The 19,351-nt window shown below is 46.9% G+C and overlaps 1 protein-coding gene across 5 annotated transcripts in view; it reads left to right on the top strand.

The window, feature by feature from the left end:
• TTC21B (tetratricopeptide repeat domain 21B) overlaps positions 1 to 19,351 on the top strand; it is a 126,936-nt gene that overhangs the window by 65,402 nt on the left and 42,183 nt on the right. For 4 of the 5 annotated variants that reach the window (XM_006124789.4, XM_006124790.4, XM_075933527.1 and 1 more), the window contains one exon: positions 903 to 1,013. The exons of the other annotated variant lie outside the window; for it this stretch is intronic. In XM_006124789.4, the coding sequence (XP_006124851.2) occupies positions 903 to 1,013 (111 nt within the window). The remainder of the gene's footprint in view (positions 1 to 902; positions 1,014 to 19,351) is intronic. 5 annotated transcript variants of the gene reach the window in all.

Genomic DNA, 19,351 nt, shown 5'->3' with positions numbered 1-19,351 from the left:
AATTAGGCACTTCGAAATTGCAAATGAAGCTGGGATTTGTATTTCCCGTGGCTTCATTTGCATAATTGCGTCTAGACTGCAGTTTCAATTTCGAAATAGCGCTTTTTTGAAAGAGCGCCATTATACGATTATGCAATTTAAGTGTGGGAAATTCAAATCCCAGCTTCATTTGCAATTTCGAAGTGCCTAATTTACATCCCTCTGTCAAAAGAGGGATGAAGTCTAGACATACCCTCAAGCTTGAGGGAAAGATCTGTAAATTTCAGAACGGCAAGGATGCCACGAGAGACCTATTCAGTGCTTGGAAAGACACAGCATATAAAGTGCTTGCAATTGATTTTTAGACCTTCAAACAGTAGGTTTGGTTTTTGTTTCTGGAACAAAAAGACGTGAAACTATAGGTCACTGCAGTACAAAAAGTATGTGAGGGCTTAAACATTTGCTTTCTGTTTGTTTCAATCCTTTGTTGCTTTTTAAAAAGTGAACTCCAAAGCAAAAGTGGAGTTTGAGTTCAGCGTGGATGTGGGCTAAATTTTTAACTGACAAAGATTGAATGAAAGGGAAAGGAGGGACATTGAGCACAGCAACAAGGTTTTTGTTTTTTTTTTTTTAAAGGACAGGTTAAAAGTTAATTCAAAGTTTTGTTTCTGTGCTAAGTTCTCACAGCCTGATTAATGGGAATTCAGCACAGAAACATGTAAATCTGTGTTTTATTTCTGAGTCTTCTGTAGTCTTAAGACAGGCTGGTAGAGACCACTCTCAGAAGTTTCAGAATTTGTGAAACTAGTAGCATTGAAGTTCACTGCATGGCATTAACACATTGATCAGAGTGTTAGCTCACTGTAACCCTTTTTGTACATTTTTGTGAATATATCATCTGTTTTTGTTCATTATTTTTATAGCCTGAAGAAGCTATAGAAATCTATGAGCAGGCTTTAAAGAAAAACCCAAGAGATATAACTTTAGCAAGTAAAATTGGAAAAGCCCTAATCAAAACTCATAACTATTCAAAGGTATGTTATGAATAGTTCATATATATTCTGTATAAATGGATTACTGTCTCCTTCCGTGTTAACTTGTTTTTCTAGTACACATGCAGATAGAAGCATTTTACTATGAAAGTTCCAAAAAAGTGGTTTTTATACTCCTCAAAATGCCTGGAGTGTTGAATGTTGATTTTTCGCTACATCAAGGCTAAACAGACCTGGTAATGTCTTATGGAAAACTTAAAAAAAAATCTACTTAAAAATAATTAATGTTTTTCTTCCCTTACTTTTCACTACTGAAGACAGCTACATAAAAATAAGGTATTTGTTGCTAAAGAATTCATCTGTTCCAGGCTGATTTGCTTCTTGAAATTGCCCCGTCTGTGATATCCTCATGTAGGGAGGCTAAGTGGCTACCCGTTGACCCAGAGGGGAAAGAGCCCCTTCTTGAACCCTGGCAGGCAGACCCTGGCCCCATCCAATCACCTGACCAGAAGTTGGGGCAGGTCTAGTTGTATAAAAGGCCGAGCCAGAAGTTCAGTCAGGCCCCAGCTGCCAGAGGAAGCAGATGCCTGCCCTGCGCCACTGAGCTGAGAGGCTGCTGAGGACTTAAAAGAGGCTGAGGACTGGAGTGGACCATCAGGACTCCAGATGGACTTTGACCTGAAGGAACTGCAAACCCTGCCAGAGAGTCCATCCCTAATGCCCCAGAGGACCTGCTGTGGAACCAGATATACACAGAAGAAGAATGTGGAAGGAGTCCAGGGATAGCCAACCTTAGTCTGACTGAACCAGAGCCTGAGAGTCAGTGTGTTGTGGTCAGGATCCCCACTGACACAGAGGGGTGGAGCGGATGGGCCTGCATTTCCCCTCTGCCACCTCAATGCATGGGTAGCAGTCTCTCACCTGCTGTTCCAGGCCAACCACCTGTGCTTGTTGGACCTTCACCAGAGCAAGGAGACCTAATTGTTTGTTTGCCCTAATCTGAACTATTTGTGTATTTGAGGCCACACCTAGGAACTGCTGCTCAGCCTGAGCATAGGCCTGAGCCCCCAAACTGTTTGGTTGCCATATCCTGAACTAGTGTCTGGGTCTATAGACTATTAACAGCTTGTGTATCAGCCCATCCAGACTAAGGGCCCAGGCCTATAGAGTATTGGCTGGGCTGCACCAACAGTCATCGGCCCTAGCCCCAGAACTAGTGTTTCCTGTCCTGAGGGGGTACTTTGTCCTATTAGCTGTTGGCTTAGTCTGGCCACAGGCCTGAGCACAAGAACTACGGTGACCTGTTGGACTGAGGTGGAGTGACTGCCCACTGATGTAGAGGGGAGGAGCCCCTTTTTGAGCCCTAGTGGGCTACACCTCATCAGAACCAAATAATGTTGTCACAATAAAAAGATTAGGATTTCTGATAGAAAATAAGCAAATGCATAATAATTAATTAATTAATGTTTTTTAAGTTTAGTATAGCACATCTCAGAATTACAAGATTCAGTTAATTGAACAATCCATGCTACGAATGTGGAACAAATATCTCCCAAAATATTCTTTGGACACTTCTTACTGTTTGTTACTGTGCAATTGAACAGATAGTATTGTATATTAGCACACATTACTTTGACATAAATTCTTACTTAGCACTTCTTGAACTATGTCAAAGTGGATTCTGCTCTGTGTTTGAAAACATATTATACACAAAAGATTGGAATCTTTAAATAGACATATTGATTGGGCTGAGTTGGTAACATGGATGTCCTTACACTCTCCCATCCAAAAGCATAATGGTCAGACCACAGCTGTTCCTTAGCTACTTTTTGCCAACTGTGACAGTTCCATCCAGGTACCATGGATCAGTAATCAAGACAAGAAATCAGAACATTCTGCCAAATCTGATTGTCTCCTCTCAGAGAGACAAGCTAAAATCTTTTTTTGCTTCTGGGAATGGACCAGTAAACTCTTGCAATGGTGGCAAGTATTTTGGTTCACTTCTGGCTCAGTATCTAAGAGACACGAAACCATACTTATACCTGACAGTGTTGGTGACTGCCAACTGCAAGTATCAGCATCATAATAGAATCATTAACTGTGTTACTAATCTGATGTTCAAGGAGTTTGCTTCACTCTTCATGCAATGGATTCATTGGTGGTTTCTGCAGTTCATGGGAAAATATCCAAGGGTACACCTAAAGAAAAGAGACAAACTGTATTTCTTTGGGACAAAGGGTTATTCGTTAATGTCACTTCAGCTACAAAGAGTGAAGTCTGAAGCCTTGTTCACAAAGTACAGCCATCTAAAATGTTGACATTATCTGATTAAAATATGACCATTGTTGCTTCCGTTATATCATCGCAACAAAGTTTTTACAAAACGTGGCATGTAAGATATCTATGTGAAAACTTGCCATTTGCCGAATATTATTATAACATTTGTATGAATATATCATTTTCATCTGAAGTTATGAATATTAACTAGGCATCAATATTTCAAATGTTAATTCCTGTGGTAACATCACTAATGTATTTAGCCAGCATATTGTGAAGAAACTAGAACAATAGGGTTCCCTTCACTTGTCAGAAGCTATAAAAAGCTCTGGAAATATCTTCATTTTGCCTCTTTCCTGCTCAGATTTCTGGATTATGGACTTACACTAATGGGTCCATTCTAACAAAAAGAGTGAGGTCCTCCCATTGATTTAGGAGCAGTCAAAGACTTAACAAGTTAGCAGTTTATTCCATCACTGCTACATGCCTGATTCAAGAATTTTGCAGTTCTGTATGTATTTGATTCCTTTAATCAGTTGTAATTCTTTTCTCTCTTTTTTTTTTTCTTTAAAGATTAGATACTAAAGGATTGGCAACAGTGTGATTACTGAGTAAGATCTGAGTTCTATGTAGACCTGGGTATGTGGGATTAGAAGAACTCTTTAATGAAATTGGTTTTAAATAAATACTCATCATGAAGTCTGGTGTTTTTGATGGTGATGCAAGAACTGGAATACTTAAGGAGACTGCTCTTTTGATTTAGCTAGTGTTGTATAACAGTAGTTTACTTTTGTTGCTGGTCTTCTGTGTCTTATGGGAGAGTAACCACCAGTGCTTCTTGAAGTGGAGTCCCTGTGGGTGCTCCATGATAGGTTCTGGGCTCGCCCTGGCACCGCAGAACGGAGGCTCTTCAGTAGCAGTGTTTGGCCGGACCGCGCATGCGCAGCAACATCTCGCGGTGTTCGCACTTTTTTCTATGCTCACGCAGTCCAGCCCCCGCCATTTCCTCTCAACCACCTGAGGCTGGAGATGGAGTGAACTGGTCTCCTCAACCTTCTTCCCTGTTCCTTCAGCGTGAGATTGTTCTCTTCATAGTTTCTTCTCCTTATTCCTCTCAAACATCCATCCTTCTCTTAATTCTCCTTGTTAAAAAAAAAAGGGGGGTGTTTCTGTTGATAACCAAGTTCTAATCCCGCTCTCATACCTTCCCTCATGTTTCTATAGTTATTAGTGTACATAGTTATATAAAGATACAAGTAGTTGATTTGTTCGTTTTAAAAAAAAACATACACCCAATTTAAGACTATTGACGAAATGCTGTCGTCTTTGGGTTTTAAAAATGTGACACTTGCTGAGAGGCAATGCCTGCCTTAGACAGCCATTCTTCTTGCATCTGCTGTCTGGAAGAGACCCATATCCCTCAAAAATGCCCGCATTGCATAAAACTCACAGTGAGGGCCAGACAAGACAGAGAGATGAGGCTCCGGATGATTTTATTCAATAAAGCGCTTCACCAGAGACCTCTGAAAGTGCAACCTTCTCAGGACAGCTTCTGAAGTGTAGGGCTTCTTCCCCTATGATGGCGCCTCCCAAAAGACATAAGGCGTCACCTACCAGATCTCTGCCAGTTATCTCACAGAGCAGAGTTAGTTCAGGCGATAAGCCCAGTACATCCGGCACTTCAAAACCGCATCCAAAGGCTCCTGTGGCACCAGGTCCAAAAAAGCCTGTGAAAGTGGCACCAGAACTGAGGTCGACCTCGACACCGGCTGCGACCTTGGCATTGAGGGAATCCACACCAAGAGCATCATCGGCTTCTGCAGCGCCGAGCTCACGATTGGTGCCCACCACAGCTTTGGTGCAGACTATGGCACTGAATTCGACGGTGCAACTGCCTACGGCACCGACTCTGCACGTGACCAGCACCAATGCTCCGTGCACCGCATCAAGTCCTCATTGGCACCAACGCTGCTCACGTTCGCGGTCATTGATTTTTTTCACCGGCACCATCTCCACCGGCACCGCGATCTCCCACACTACGCGATGTGGGCCGGCACCGATCTCCACTCTCTCCACGTCAAAGGCTACCTTCACCATTTTTAGCAGCACACAGTAGTCATCATCATCATGATAGTCGTTACTCTGTGTCTCCAACATCCTCTAGAGCCGTGGTCAACAACCGGTCGATTGCGATTGACTGGTCGATCGTAAGGCCTCGACCAGTCGATCGCAAGGCATTCGAGCCCTCCTATCTATCCCTCCACCCCTGAGAAGCTCCACTACCTACCTCCAGCAAAAATGGAGGTAGTGCCAGCTTTCTGTGGGGTGGATGGAAGTCCTGCAGCTTCGCACCACTTCCGGGTATTCTGGAAGTGTGCTGGCTGCTCCTCCCCCTAAGTTCTTTGGTGTGCTGGGAACTTGCCTGGGGGGAGTCCCCAGAGGAGGCGCATGGGGGCTTCCCTGCACTGCGGGAGGGGGCGTCGGCCCTGGAGGAGGTGCATGTGGGGGCTTCCCTGCGCCACAGGAGGGGGAGTTGGCCTCGGAGGACGCACATGTGGGGGCTTCCCTCCTCTGCGGGGCAGGGTGAGGGAGAGTCCTGGGAGGAGGCTGGGGGAGGGGACTCCCTGCCTCTGCTGCAGAACCTTATCCCCTCCCCTGGCACCCTGTCCCCTCTCTCCCGTCCCCCACTGGCACCCTCCCCTTGGCACTGGCTCCCCTGCTGCAGAACCCTGCTCCCACTGGCACCCAGTCCCCTCCCGCAGAACCCTGTCCCCTCGCCTGTCCCCTGCTGCAGAGCCGTGCTCCCACCCCAGCATCCACTAGCACCCTTCCCCAGTAGCATGTCCCCTGCGCCCACCAGCATAGTTGGGGCCACATTAGTGAGGCTTGTGTTTATTGGGGGAGGAGGGTTTTTTGTGCATCTCCCTTGTGTGGCCCCAACTGACTTTTCTGCGGGTCAGTGACCCCCTGATTCAAAACAGGTTCCCTGCTCTTCTCATAAATAAAGACAATACAGAAATTTTTTGTGTTTAAAAATGAAGCCTGACCAAAAAAAAACCCAGTTGGGGCCAAGCCCCCATCTGGCCACAGCATTATAACATTCCTGCACCCCACCCCAGACCCTAGATCTGAGCCTATCATACACTGAAACCCCCTAACCTGTGCCCCTCACATACCCCAACCCAAATTCCTGCATCCTCACAGCCACGAGCCTGTGGCTTGTTTAGTACCACAATCCTCTATCCGACCTCAACACGCCCCAGCCTGGAGCCCCCTTCCTGAGCCAGCATCCCCTTCTCCACCTCCCCCTGCATCCAGATTTCCTCCCAGAGCTTGCACCTCTCACCCCTTCCCACACCCAAATCCCTCATTCCCATCCCAGAGCCTACACATCCTGTCAAGCCAGCGAGGGTTCGGCTAGACTGCAGAAGTTTTTCAGGATTCCAGAGATATCCTGGAAAAACTCTTCCGCATCCAGGGATGCATTTGTTCTTCTGCTTTTTTCAGTGGAAGAGCAAACATGCTCTTTCGGTAACCCCTATATTCCTCATTCCACGAGGAATAAGGGGGATTCCAAAAGAAGGGGTTTTTTCTAACATTTGGTCCAGTCTAGACAGGCCAAATGTTAGAAAAACCTCTTCCTACATAAGAATTGGGGGAAAAAAGTGGCAGAGTGTATAAGGGCTGGGGATAGAAAGTGATGGAGAGGAGGAGAATAGAAAGGGCGGGGTTTCAAGGAAGGGGTGGAGTCTTGGGAAGAGTGGGGTAGTAGATTTTCACTTGTTCTGAGATTTAAAAAGTGATCTTGGGTGTAAAAAGATTGGAGACCACTGCTGTAGAGCCTGCTCATACACTCACTCTCATTCATCACGCTCAGTCTGTTCATCGTATTGGGAACAACCCCATTACACTTATTCCAATAGATGGTCACCACTTCAAAGACTTTACTACCATGACGACCACTACCACCGACACTCGCCCAATTGACATGCCTATCATTATAGGTCTATGTCTCACGGAAGGTCATGTTGCGACTGCATGTCCATTAGACAGTCCCCAACTCTGGCTCCTCCCACTCCAACGGGCCAGCTTGCATTTCCACAACACCAACCGTCGGAGCCAGACAACACGCAGCTTTCCACAGGAGGTTTCCTCCATAGACTGCTTTTCTTCATCCCCGGATGAGGCTGTTATCCCAGAGGACATCTCTCCAACTGATGACCTCCGTCAATTCCAGGAGCTTTTTAAGAGGGTAGCCATAAGCCAGGAGATGCACCTGGATGAGATAAAGGAGAAGCCGCATTGTTTCCTCAAAAACCTTCAGTCTCAACACAGATTAAAAATAGCCATACCACTTGATGAGGCTATACTTAAGGTTGCTGAAGAGATATGGCAAACCCCAGCTTCTGCACCACCGACTAGCAGAAAAGCAGACTGAAAATATTTTGTGCCACCTAAAGGGATGGAGCTCCTCTTTACCCATCCCCAACCGAGTTCCTTAGTGGTGGATGCAGCACATCAAAGATCAAAAACTCCACAATATAAAAATACCGCCACCAATAAGGACACAAAAAGATTGGATTTAGCAGAAAGGTGTATACATCCGCGACACTTATGCTCAGGATAGCCAACTACACAGCACACCTTTCTAACCATATCTTTGACAATTTCTTTTACAAAACTTTTGCCTTTGCTAGACCATCTACCGGAATCAAAACGACCCATACTCAAATCAGTCATCCAGGAAGGCTATACCTCATCTAGATCTGCACTCCAAATAGTTATGGACGTGGCGGACATGGCAGCACGGGCCACCGCCACAGCAGTGGTGATGAGACGAGCATCTTACCTTCATTCAGCTGGAGTGCCCAAAGATCTCCAGACTTAAGTCGAAGATTTGCCGTTTGACACAGACAAGCTCTTTTCGGAAAAGACTGACAGCATGCTACACTCATCAAAGGACTCTAGCACAACACTTCAAACATTGGGTATGTATACCCCACCATAAAGGTGTCAACATTATCCTCCATATCAGTGACGCTACAACTATCCATATGTCAGACAACAATGGCAGCACCAACAACATAACCGACAAAGACCTTAGAGGCATCGAAACCAGGGGAATCGTACTCAGACCCCACTGAATAACAAACGGCAGGTTTGACACCTTGGTCAAGGGTACGCAGACAACCACGCATGTCGACGAAAGTCACCACCATCACCAATTTCACCACTGCCTGAGGCCCTTTTACCACCAATGGGCCTCAATCACCACTGACAAGTGAGTGTTAAAAATAGTCGAATCCGGATACTCCATACCCTTCATCATCATTCCCTCTTACCCCCCTCCCCTCATCCCTCTTCAGGGACCCATCTCATGAAACCCTGCTATGCACCAAAGTCGACCACCTGCTTTCCATCAGTGCAATAGAATCAGTTCCAGCACAATTCATAGGCAGGGGATTCTCCTCCTGTTATTTTCTCACTCAGAAGAAGTTGGGTGGATGGCGACGAATATTAGATCTCCAGAACTTGAATAAGTTTTCACGGAAACGTTTCAAAATGGTGACCCTTTCTTCGATAATACCCATGTTAGATCAAGACAACTGGTTTGTGGCCCTTGACCTCCAGGACGCATATTTTCATGTCACAATCCATCCAGCACACAGACGATTCTTACGGTTCATGGTCAGAACAAATCACTTCCAATACAGAGTACTTCCCTTCAGCTTGTTCACCACCCCAGGGTATTCTCAGAAATCCTGGTGGTAGTAGCGGCACATCTCCGTTGAGAAGAGGTGATCATATTCCCTTATCTGGACGACTGCATACTGAAAGGTTGCTCTTGCACCGATGTTCTCGATATGCTCAAGACCGCTATGAGAACTTTCCATGCCCTTGGACTACTCATCAACAGTCAAAAGTCCATTATTTCGTCCAACTCAAGAGTTAGAATTCATCGGTGCCCTCATAGATGCGATCAACACAAGAGCATACTTACCCATCCAGAGGTTACAGGCCATCCAAGGACCTCATAGAAGTTGTTTGAGACAGTCCGTCCATCCAGATACTCACTTGTTTAAAACTCATGGGTTACATGGTGGCTGCGACTTACGTGGTCCACTGTGCCAGACTGCACTTTTGCAGCATTCAGTATTGGCTAGTGTCCGTATACAACCACACGAAGCACGACCTCTGCAGATCAGTGACCCCTCCTCCATCTGTTATCCAATTGCTCCATGGGTGGACGAACCACACAAATCTTCTTGATAGCATACCTTTCCACCCACAACAACCCTCATGTCACATCACCACCAATACCTCCCTTCTGGGGTGGAGAGCACACTTGGACAAAATTTCAATCCAGGGCCACTAGTCACTTTCAGGACACAACTCCACATACATTTCCTAGAACTCCGAGCAATCTTCAATGCCTGCAGATACTTCCTCAGTTACATCTGCTATACCTCGGTAAGAATTTTCAGACAACGTCGCCTCAATGTATTATGTGAACCGCCAAGGCGGAGCCTGCTCCTGCTCCCCCTGCACAGAAGCAATCCGCTTTTGGAACTGATGCATTCGCCATGGCATAACACCTGTGGCATCTTCCTTGCCTGGCATCATGAACCTTCATGCAGACTTCCTCAGCAGACATTTCACTCTGGAGCATGAGTGGGAATTGCACGATGGAGTCCTCCATATTCTCTTCCGATGCTGGGGCACTCCCCTGATAGATCTTTTTGCCACGCGTCACAACAGGAAATGCCAAAAGTACTGTTCCAGAGCTGGACTTGGCCCAGGCTCCCTAGGCGATGCATTTCTCCTCAACTGGAGTGGACCTCTCCTCTATGCCTTCCCACCTACAGTTCTCATTCTCAAAGTTCTGCAGAAGATCAAAATGGACTGTGCCAGTCAGACTACTAGCACCAGCATCGGTGCATCAGCACTGGTTCCCCTTCCTTCGATGCATGTCACCATGCAGACCATATCAGTTGCCAACCCTCCCGAACCTTCTCACTCAGAACCAAAGGACACTGAGAGACCCCCAAATACATACCTTGTGGCTCACCACATGGCTCCTAGTTGGCTGAACCCTTCTGAATCCCTCTGCTCTACTCAGGTTCAAAATGTACTAATTCACAGTAGAAGGCAGATGACCAGAAATACTTACCTCTCAAAATGGTGCAGGTTCACCTCCTGGTGTGCATTCTGGTCCTCATTCTGCTCCACTTCACCTTGTCCTCGACTACCTGTTATACCTAAAACACACAGGCCTAGCCTCAGTTTCTCTCAGAGTTCATCTAGTGGCGATTTTTGCCTTCAGACAACTTATCGAAGGCACCTCCCTTTTCGCCCATCCAACTACCAAGAAATTCATGAAAGGCCTTGTGAATCTAAGCCCCCCTTGTAAACCCGTTCCCCCCCCATATGGAACTTGGACGTTGTTCTTAGGGCCTTAACCACATCACCATTTGAATCGTTGGGCACCATATCTTTGCGCACCTTAAGCATGAAAGTAGCCTTCCTTCTCGCAATTACATCAGCATGCAGAGTCAGCGAGTTATCAGCACTTATGGCAACGCTGCTGCACACTATCTTCAATAAAAACGGCGTAGTCCTAAGGCCTCATCCAGCGTTTATACCTAAAGTTTGTTTGTTCTTTCAGATCAACGAACCTATTATCCTGCCATCTTTTTACCCCAAGCTTCACTCCTCACTACGTGACACGTCTCTCCATACACTTGACATTCGTAGAGCCCTCACCTTTTATATATACCACACGAGATCTTTTAGGAAAACAGACCACTTAATCATCTAATTAGCTGAGAAATCTAAGGGACAGTCTTTATCATCCCAGCGTATTTCTAAACTCATAACCACGTGCATGCCCCCGGCTTATGCCACCAAGGGCTTACGACTTCCAGTGCAGACCCGAGCACATGAGAGCAATGGCAGCGTCAACAGCCTTCCTCAAGGGTGTTTCCTTGAAAGACATTTGCAGGGCAGCCACCTGTTCATCCCATGATATGTTTGTTAAACATTACACAATCCAACAAAAATGGCTCTCAGACGCTGTGGTGGCATCAGCCGTACTCTCATCAGTGGACAATTAGGGACTCCGTATACCACCTTCCTGTTCATGGGGATACTGCTGCTCAGTCACCTACTGTGGAGCACCCACGGGGACTCCACTCGAATAAGAAAGCGAAGTTACCACCTCGGTGCAGTAACTATCATTCTTCAAGATGGTCCCCGTGGGTGCTCCACTACCCTCCCTCCTCCCAGCTTCCGAGTCTCTCTCTTTCTTCTGTCTCTCAGATTTTGAGGCAGCCTCGACGAACTGTCAGGGACCAGACTGCGCAAGCATAGAAAAGAGTGTGAATTCTGCGAGACGTTGACGCACATACATGGTCCGGCCGAACACTGCTACTAAAGAGTCTCCATTCTGTGGCTCCGGGGCGAGCCCAGCACCTGCTGTGGTGCACCCACGGGGACCATCTCGAAGAACGACAGTTCTTCTTTGGTTAGTGTCCCCGTGGGTGCTCCACTGTGGATGTCGGGCTCATCCCGGTGCCGCAGTTCGGAGATGTTTTAGCTGTTGTTCGCTGGACCATGCATGCATGGCGGCCAGCTTGTGGCTTTTCTTGCCGTTTCTGCTCATGGAGTCCAGCCCCACCAGTTCCTTCTGACTGTCTTTGGGCGCAGACAGAGAGAGAGCTCCCTCTTGCGACCATCCTGTCAGGATTGAGAGGAGAGTTCTGTACATACTTAGTTCTTTAGTTAATTAGTTCTTTGTAGTTCTTTAGTTGTTAGTTAGTTTTAAAAAAAAGATGTTATTGTTATTTCTTGTTCTTCAACCATACCGGGCTCACTGGGCTTCAAAAAGTGTCTGACATGCCGGGACTCTATGCCCGCGTCAGACAGGCACTCTTCTGCATCAGGTGCCTTGGGGAAGGTCACATTCCCCCAAAATGTCAGCACTGTTCAAGGCTGACAGCGAGAGCACGGCACAACCGTGAAATGTGTCTCAAAATGCTCTTATTTGATAAGGTGCTCCGGCTGCAGACAGGAGCCGAAGAACAAGCGGCTTTATCTCGTCAGCCCTTCCCCGTGGCGATGAGCTCTCAAAAAGTCGCTCCCTATTGTGCTCCTTGCCAGCAATGAGGGTGAGCTCTGGGGACAAGCCGGGCACCTCTTATAAAGTGGCAGCTCGAAAGCAGCATGAAGAGAAGCCGGTGCAAAGTATATCGGCTCTGAGCTCAATGGTGCACGTGGCACCAAAGCCAGCGTGGCCAACCCCGGCACCTCCGGCACCCTATCCCACAGTGGCACCGACTACAACCGTGAACACGGTGCCCAGCCCCTTGGCACCAAGGCCAGCACCAGGGGAATCGATGGCACAGCACGAGAGCTCTGTGCAGGCACCGACAGCCCTGCCGCCAGAACGTGCACCATGATTAACACAAATGACACAGTCGGCACTGACATTCCGACCACATCTTCACACTGCATCATCACACATGGCACCGGCACCGCTAAGACGCTCACCAACTCCGTCATATTCCCGAGGATCTCCACACCGAGTGCTTTTCCACCCACACTCCTGATGCAGGTGTCCCCCTCCTCAACAAGCAGGCGACCGCCAGTAAGCCCAGGACCGACGGCGTTTTCCCCAGAACTGCCATCTCCACCTCGACACCACCGGCAACCTAGACACAGTATCTCCCCCCCCCCCGTCCCCAATCAAGACACCGTTATTACAGACACGATCGATCGCCATCTCCTTGCTGCTCTCACCGCAGATCCAGGTCACCACGATCCCCCTCCTATTCCCGGGATTCCAGATACAGGGACAACTACAGGCACTCATATTACCCTCAATATGATGACCGCTGGCACCCACATCATGACCATCAAGACCACTATTCCTGGTCAATTTGTTCGCCACCATCACCAGCTCCATCATGGCTCACTCACGGCAGGAGTAGATCCTCCACTCTGGCAGCAGCCAGACCACCTCCTCCATCCGGCGACTTACCTCCTACGCAACAGTCCATCGTGGAACTACCACAGGTCTTGGAAGTAGAGGCACCACAGCAATTGTCTCCCACAGACGTGGCTTCCTCTGAACGACGCCATCCTCACCAGAGATAGTCACCTTCCAACGACCTCAATTTGTTCCAGGACCTTTTTCGCCAGGTAGTGGACACACAGAACGTGAAGCTCACGGAAGTCCAACAGAAACAACACCATATGTTGCGCAATCCTTCTTCCCATGCTTCCAAGGTCGCATTGCCTCTGGATGAGGCTATATTCAAAATTGTCAACGCCATCTGGCAAACACCTGCCACACCCCACCAACTAATAAAAAGGCCGATAAGAAATATTACGTCCCTACCATGGGAATGGAATACCTGTTCGCTCATCCCCAACAACGTGCAAAAGCTCCCCAGTACAAGGCAACGACTGGGCAAAAGATGATAAACACCATGACCTGCTCAGGCAGAAAGTTTACTCTTTGGCCACCTCCATCCTTTGAATGGCCAACTACTCCGCGCTGCTGGCCAACCATAACTTCGACAATTATGCGAAGTTAGTCCAGCTACTGGAACACCTGCCAGACACAAAACGCCAGCTGCTCAAGGCCATTATCCAGGAGGGCTACACGGCTTCCCGCTCAGCGGTGAACATAGCCCTCGACATGGCGGGTACTGCAGCTAGAACGACAGCGACATCCATTGTTATGCGCTGGGCCTCGTGGCTCCATATGTCGGCGGTCCCTAGGGAACTTCATTCTAAAGTTGAGGACTTGCCTTTTGACACCCAAGGTTTGTGTGTGGAGAAAACAGATCAGTTTCTCCGTTCTGGTAAGGACTCACATACCACCTTGAGAACCTTAGGCATGTATACGTCGCCATACCGCCGCAAGAAGTATACACCCTATCAGAAACAGACTGCCCACCTATGCACAGCCACGACAATATGAACAGCAACGCCCCAAGCAACGTCCTCAAAGACGACGTCCACAGGCTCCCAGACCTACAACTCAACCACAATCCAAGCAGCAAGTTTGACATGTTGCTTGAGGGTTTGCAGACTATTCCAACTCTTTCTTCCGCGAATGCCAACACCACTTTTTTTTCACCACCACCTGCGGCCCTTCCAACATCGTTGGCCTGTAATAACAATGGACTAATGGGTCATGCAGCTTATAACAACGAGCTATGTAGTCCCCTTCACATATTGTCCCTCTACCACCCCTCCCTCCTCCCCATCCCTTTTCAGGGACCCATCTCACGAGCTTCTCCTCAAACAAGAGGTGGATCATCTCCTCAGTATCAGAGCTACAGAGAGGGTCCCTATACCCTTCCATGGCAGAAGGTATTACTCCTGCTATTTTCTAACATAGAAAAAGTTTGGCGGTTGGAGACCCACATTAGACCTCCGCGGTCTCAACCAATACGTGCGGAGGCAATGGTTCAAGATGGTTACTCTCACCACCATCATACCGGCGTTGCAGCAAGAAGACTGGTTTGCATCCCTCGATTTACAAGATGCTTATTTTTACATCACAGTCCATCCCGCCCACAGGCATTTTCTTCGCTTCCTCGTAGGTTCCGAACACTACCAATACAAAGTTCTGCCGTTCAGTCTTTCGCCTACCTTCCCGACACCAGATTCAGCACGATCCAAGATCTGGTTCACGTCCTGACTACCAGTCTCACAGTTCTGGTTCTCACCTGTCTGCAACTGATGGGGCATATGGCAGCCACGACTTATGTCGTCGTGCATGCACGCCTACATTTCAGATGCCTGCAACAATGGATATCAGCTGTTTACACATCTCACAAGCACGACGTGCACAGAATGGTTCCCATACCAAACACGGTCAGGCAGTCTCTGAAGTGGTGGATTATCCCCTACAATATGCCAGCGGGTATCCCGTTCCACACCCCCCAGCCTACCGTCTAGGTTACCACAGACACCTCCCTCCTCGGCTGGGGAGCCCACATGCACGACAAACAAGGACAAGGCCATTCGTCACCACAATAATCGCTCTGTCACATAAATTTTCTGGAGTTATGGGTGGTATACAATGCTTGCAACCACTTTCTCTCCTGGATATGCGACCAGCGGGTACAAGTTCTTACAGACAATATGACAACAGTCTATTATAGAAACAAACAAGGCGGAGCCCGCTCCTGTATGCTCTGCAGAGAAGCTGTGCATCTCTGGAAATGGTGGATGTGACACAACATCATAATTACCGCAGCATATCTCCCGGGGGACGACAACACCACAGCAGACACACTCAGCCGACATTTTGCACAAAAGCACGAATGGGAGCTACATCCGGAGGTTTTAGAGAACACATTCCAACTCTGAGACCACCCAACTATGGACCTCTTTGCCACGGAGTACAATGTGAAGTGCGACCATTGCTGCTCCAGAGCGGGCATAGGCCGAGCATCGAAGGGTGATGCCTTCCTCCTCCACTGGAGCCTACAACTTCTGTATGCATTTCCACCCATCCCCCTAATAGTCAAGGTCCTAGAGAAAGCAATAACGGACAGTGCAACACTAATCCTAGTAGCTCCATTCTGGCAATGCCAGACGTGATTCCCTTTCCTCCTCCATATGTCGTCTCATCCCCCATATCGCCTTCCCAGTTGGCCCGATATTCTGACACAGGAACGGGGAAAACTACTTCATCCACAGCCAGATCACCTCACCCTATCCACTTGGTTCCTGGCACCTACCAACAAGGAAGATTAGGGGCCTCAGCAGTGGTCGACCATGTGCTCCTACATAGCAGGAAAACTTCGACCTGAAATACCTACCTGTACAAATGGAAAAGGTTCACCGAATAGTGTGCACACACGGGCATAGACCTTCATACAATGCTACTGTATTCCATTCTAGATTACGTTTTACACCTCAAACATAGTGCGCTTTCCCTGTCATCTCTGAAAGTCCACTTAGCGGCCATCACAGCTTTTAGACAGCTGGTCAAGGGCTATACCATTTTCTCGCATCCTATTACAAAAAGATTACTCAAAGGCCTAAACAACCTCTTCCCTGAGCACAAACAACCCCCAGACACTTGGAACCTTGAATTGGTTCTAGATACACTGATGCAGCCACCCTTCAAACCATTGTCCACGTCTGATTTTAACTCTCTCACCATGAAGGTTGTGTTCCTGCTGGCAATTACATCTGCACGCAGGGTAGAGGAATTGGCAGTCTTTTCAGCATCACTTCCTTATACGATTTTCATGCCACAGGCAGTCATCCTACGACTACAACCAATGTTCTTACCCAAGGTCAACTCCAGCTTCCATATAAATGAACCTATCGTTTTACCAGTGTTCTACTCTAGACCCCACACCTCTGAACACCATGCTAGACGTCGATAGAGCACTCGCATTTTATATAGAAACAACTCGTGAAATACAGGAAACAGACCATCTGTTCATTTCACTAGATGACTGCACCAAAGGCCGTCTGTTATCTCAGTGGATATCAAAGATAATTGTCTCATGCATCACCAAGTGCTACCAAATGAGAAAGGTCACTCTGCCCCTTATGATCAGGGTCCACTCCATCAGGGCAGTAACATACTCAACAGCCTTCCTTAAGGGGGTCCCTATGAAGGACATTTGCCAAGCGGCAACATGGTCTTCTGAACTTACGTTTGCCAACCATTATGCGCTTTCCAGAACCATCGCCTCCAACACAGCAGTAGGCAATGCCGTCCTCTCTTCGGCGGCACCACACTGACTCTGACCCTTCTCCTTAGGTTGGCTGTTGCTGTGGAATCACCCACAGTGGAGCACCCACGGGGACAGTACCCGAAGAAGAAGAAGAAGAAGTTACTCACCTTGTGCAGTAACGATGGTTCTTCGAGGTGTGTGTCCCCGTGGGTGCTCCACAACCCGCCCTCCTCCCCTCTTCGGAGTCTCTTGTTTTGTCTTGCAGACCTCAATGGTCGGGAGGAACTGGCGGGGCTGGACCGTGCGAGCAGAAACAGCGCGAAAAGCTGCCAGATGGCTGCTGCGCATGTGCGGTCCGGTGAACAACAGCTAAAATATCTCTGAACTGCGGCGTTGGGACGAGCCCGACACTCACAGTGGAGCACCCACAGGGACACACACCTCGAAGAACCATCATTACTGCACAAGGTGAGTAACTTCTTCTTACTGCACCGAGACGAGTAACTTCGCTTTTTGGGGTGTCTCTCTCATATCTCAGCAGTTTGTCCTGTATTTGGTATTCTCAGTTGTGACCAATGACAAAGGTATCCCCGTTTTTGTTAGGCATCCATAGAACTCGAAAGGCATTAAAAGCTATTATTTCTAAAGGACAGCTAGTGTCAAAGACTGTAACAAGCAGCCAAGGAGACCTCATACGTGGTGCCTAGACATATAGCCACTGCAATAACCTATGTGTAGAATGTCATGTTTACAGGACTCTGGTCTTCCTAGAGAGATGCAGAACTCAACTGAAGATTTTCCCTTTGGATACATACTTAGCATATATACTTTTGATCTTTTACACTTCCTAAAAGATTCTAGAGCAATACTACAAACACTGGACACTTACACTTCTGCACCAGATTTTTTTCATATAACAAGCTCAAGCTAGCCAGAAAATATGCAGTTATTCATAGACACAACCTTCTGAGAATCCACTCAAGGAGAACCTGAAATTCTTCTGGAGAAGGTTAACGTCTTTCTCATTATTAGTCAGTATTTACCTGCTTCCAGATAGTGGGTTTGATATGAGGAAGATGAGCCACATTCAAACTGGACAAGAGGCATCCTCCTCCATTGAATGCCGAGTTTCTCTTTTTTCTACCAGCTAGGACTGGAGCAACAACCAAAAGGTGAATGATAGAATTTGTCTCATGGCTATCCATCTAATTCTAATTCTTACCCCTCTCCCATCCCTCTTTTGAGATCTTTCTCATGAAAACCAACCAATAGAAATGGCTTCCATGCTTCACTAAGATCCAAAGAGGAGATACCTCTGGAATCCAAAGAAAAAGGATTTTATTCCCAATATTTTATTATACCAAAGGAAAAAGGTGGTCTTCATCCTATTCTAGATGTGAGAAGACTTAACAAATGTATAGTCTTGGATTCAGCATGGCCTCTGTAATTCTTTCCCTTCATTCTCAAGACTGTTTTGTGACAATTTAAGTAAAATCTTCCTTAAACTCCTAAAGCTTCAGAAGAGTAGCTAAGTTAGTCTCTACAGGAAAAAATTAATGGACACAAATCAGATATCTGAAATGGCAACATGCAGAAACCTGTTGGAGAATACTTTACCCTTCCCGGACACTCATTAATGGATCTCCGAGTCACCATGTTGTTTCATGCCAATTCCACAAGCCAAATACACAGGAAAGGGTTGGAACTTAACTTCATGTACAAGTTTGATTCTTATCAGAATGAAATTAACAGAGATTTCGGCTGGCTCACACACTATCTTCCACATCCTAATGACTTAACCAACAAACCAAACAATGGAGATGTTAATTGTTCTTATCAGCCTCTTGTAACTACTTGAACAGTCTATTCTTGTCTTTTTTCCTCCTTTTTTCCTCTTTTTTCCTCCTTTTTTCTCTCCTCCCCTCCTTTCCCTTATTTAATTTTGGATCTGGACTTTAAATACCCCAGTTATCTGAAGAAGTGTGTTATGCCCACAAAAGCTTATGATGCCATCTACATGTTTTGTTAGTCTTTAAGGTGCTTCCAGACTATTCATTGTTTTTTAAGTTAAACTCCTAAGTAACACATCTGCTTGCACATATCAGACACTACTAACCAGACTTAACCTACTTTCATAAAAATTAGCTGAAGTTATCGTATCCTTGAAGAATACCAAATGAACATACACATTGTGGTTCTAGCTTGTGCTCTATACGATGGTTAGTTCCCAAAAACATTTGGAATAGAGTACCCTTCCTCTGCCCCATTCATATAAAGATATTCTCTGCAGATGCATCATAAACACTGGAGCACTCACTTAAAACATCTCTGAACACAAGGATCTAGCTTCCAAAAGTACTTACAAATGTCCCATAATTATGAGCGATT

Source organism: Pelodiscus sinensis, chromosome 7 (assembly GCF_049634645.1).
Source record: "Pelodiscus sinensis isolate JC-2024 chromosome 7, ASM4963464v1, whole genome shotgun sequence".
Taxonomy (NCBI): domain Eukaryota; kingdom Metazoa; phylum Chordata; order Testudines; family Trionychidae; genus Pelodiscus; species Pelodiscus sinensis.
This window is presented reverse-complemented; position numbering and strand designations above follow the sequence as displayed.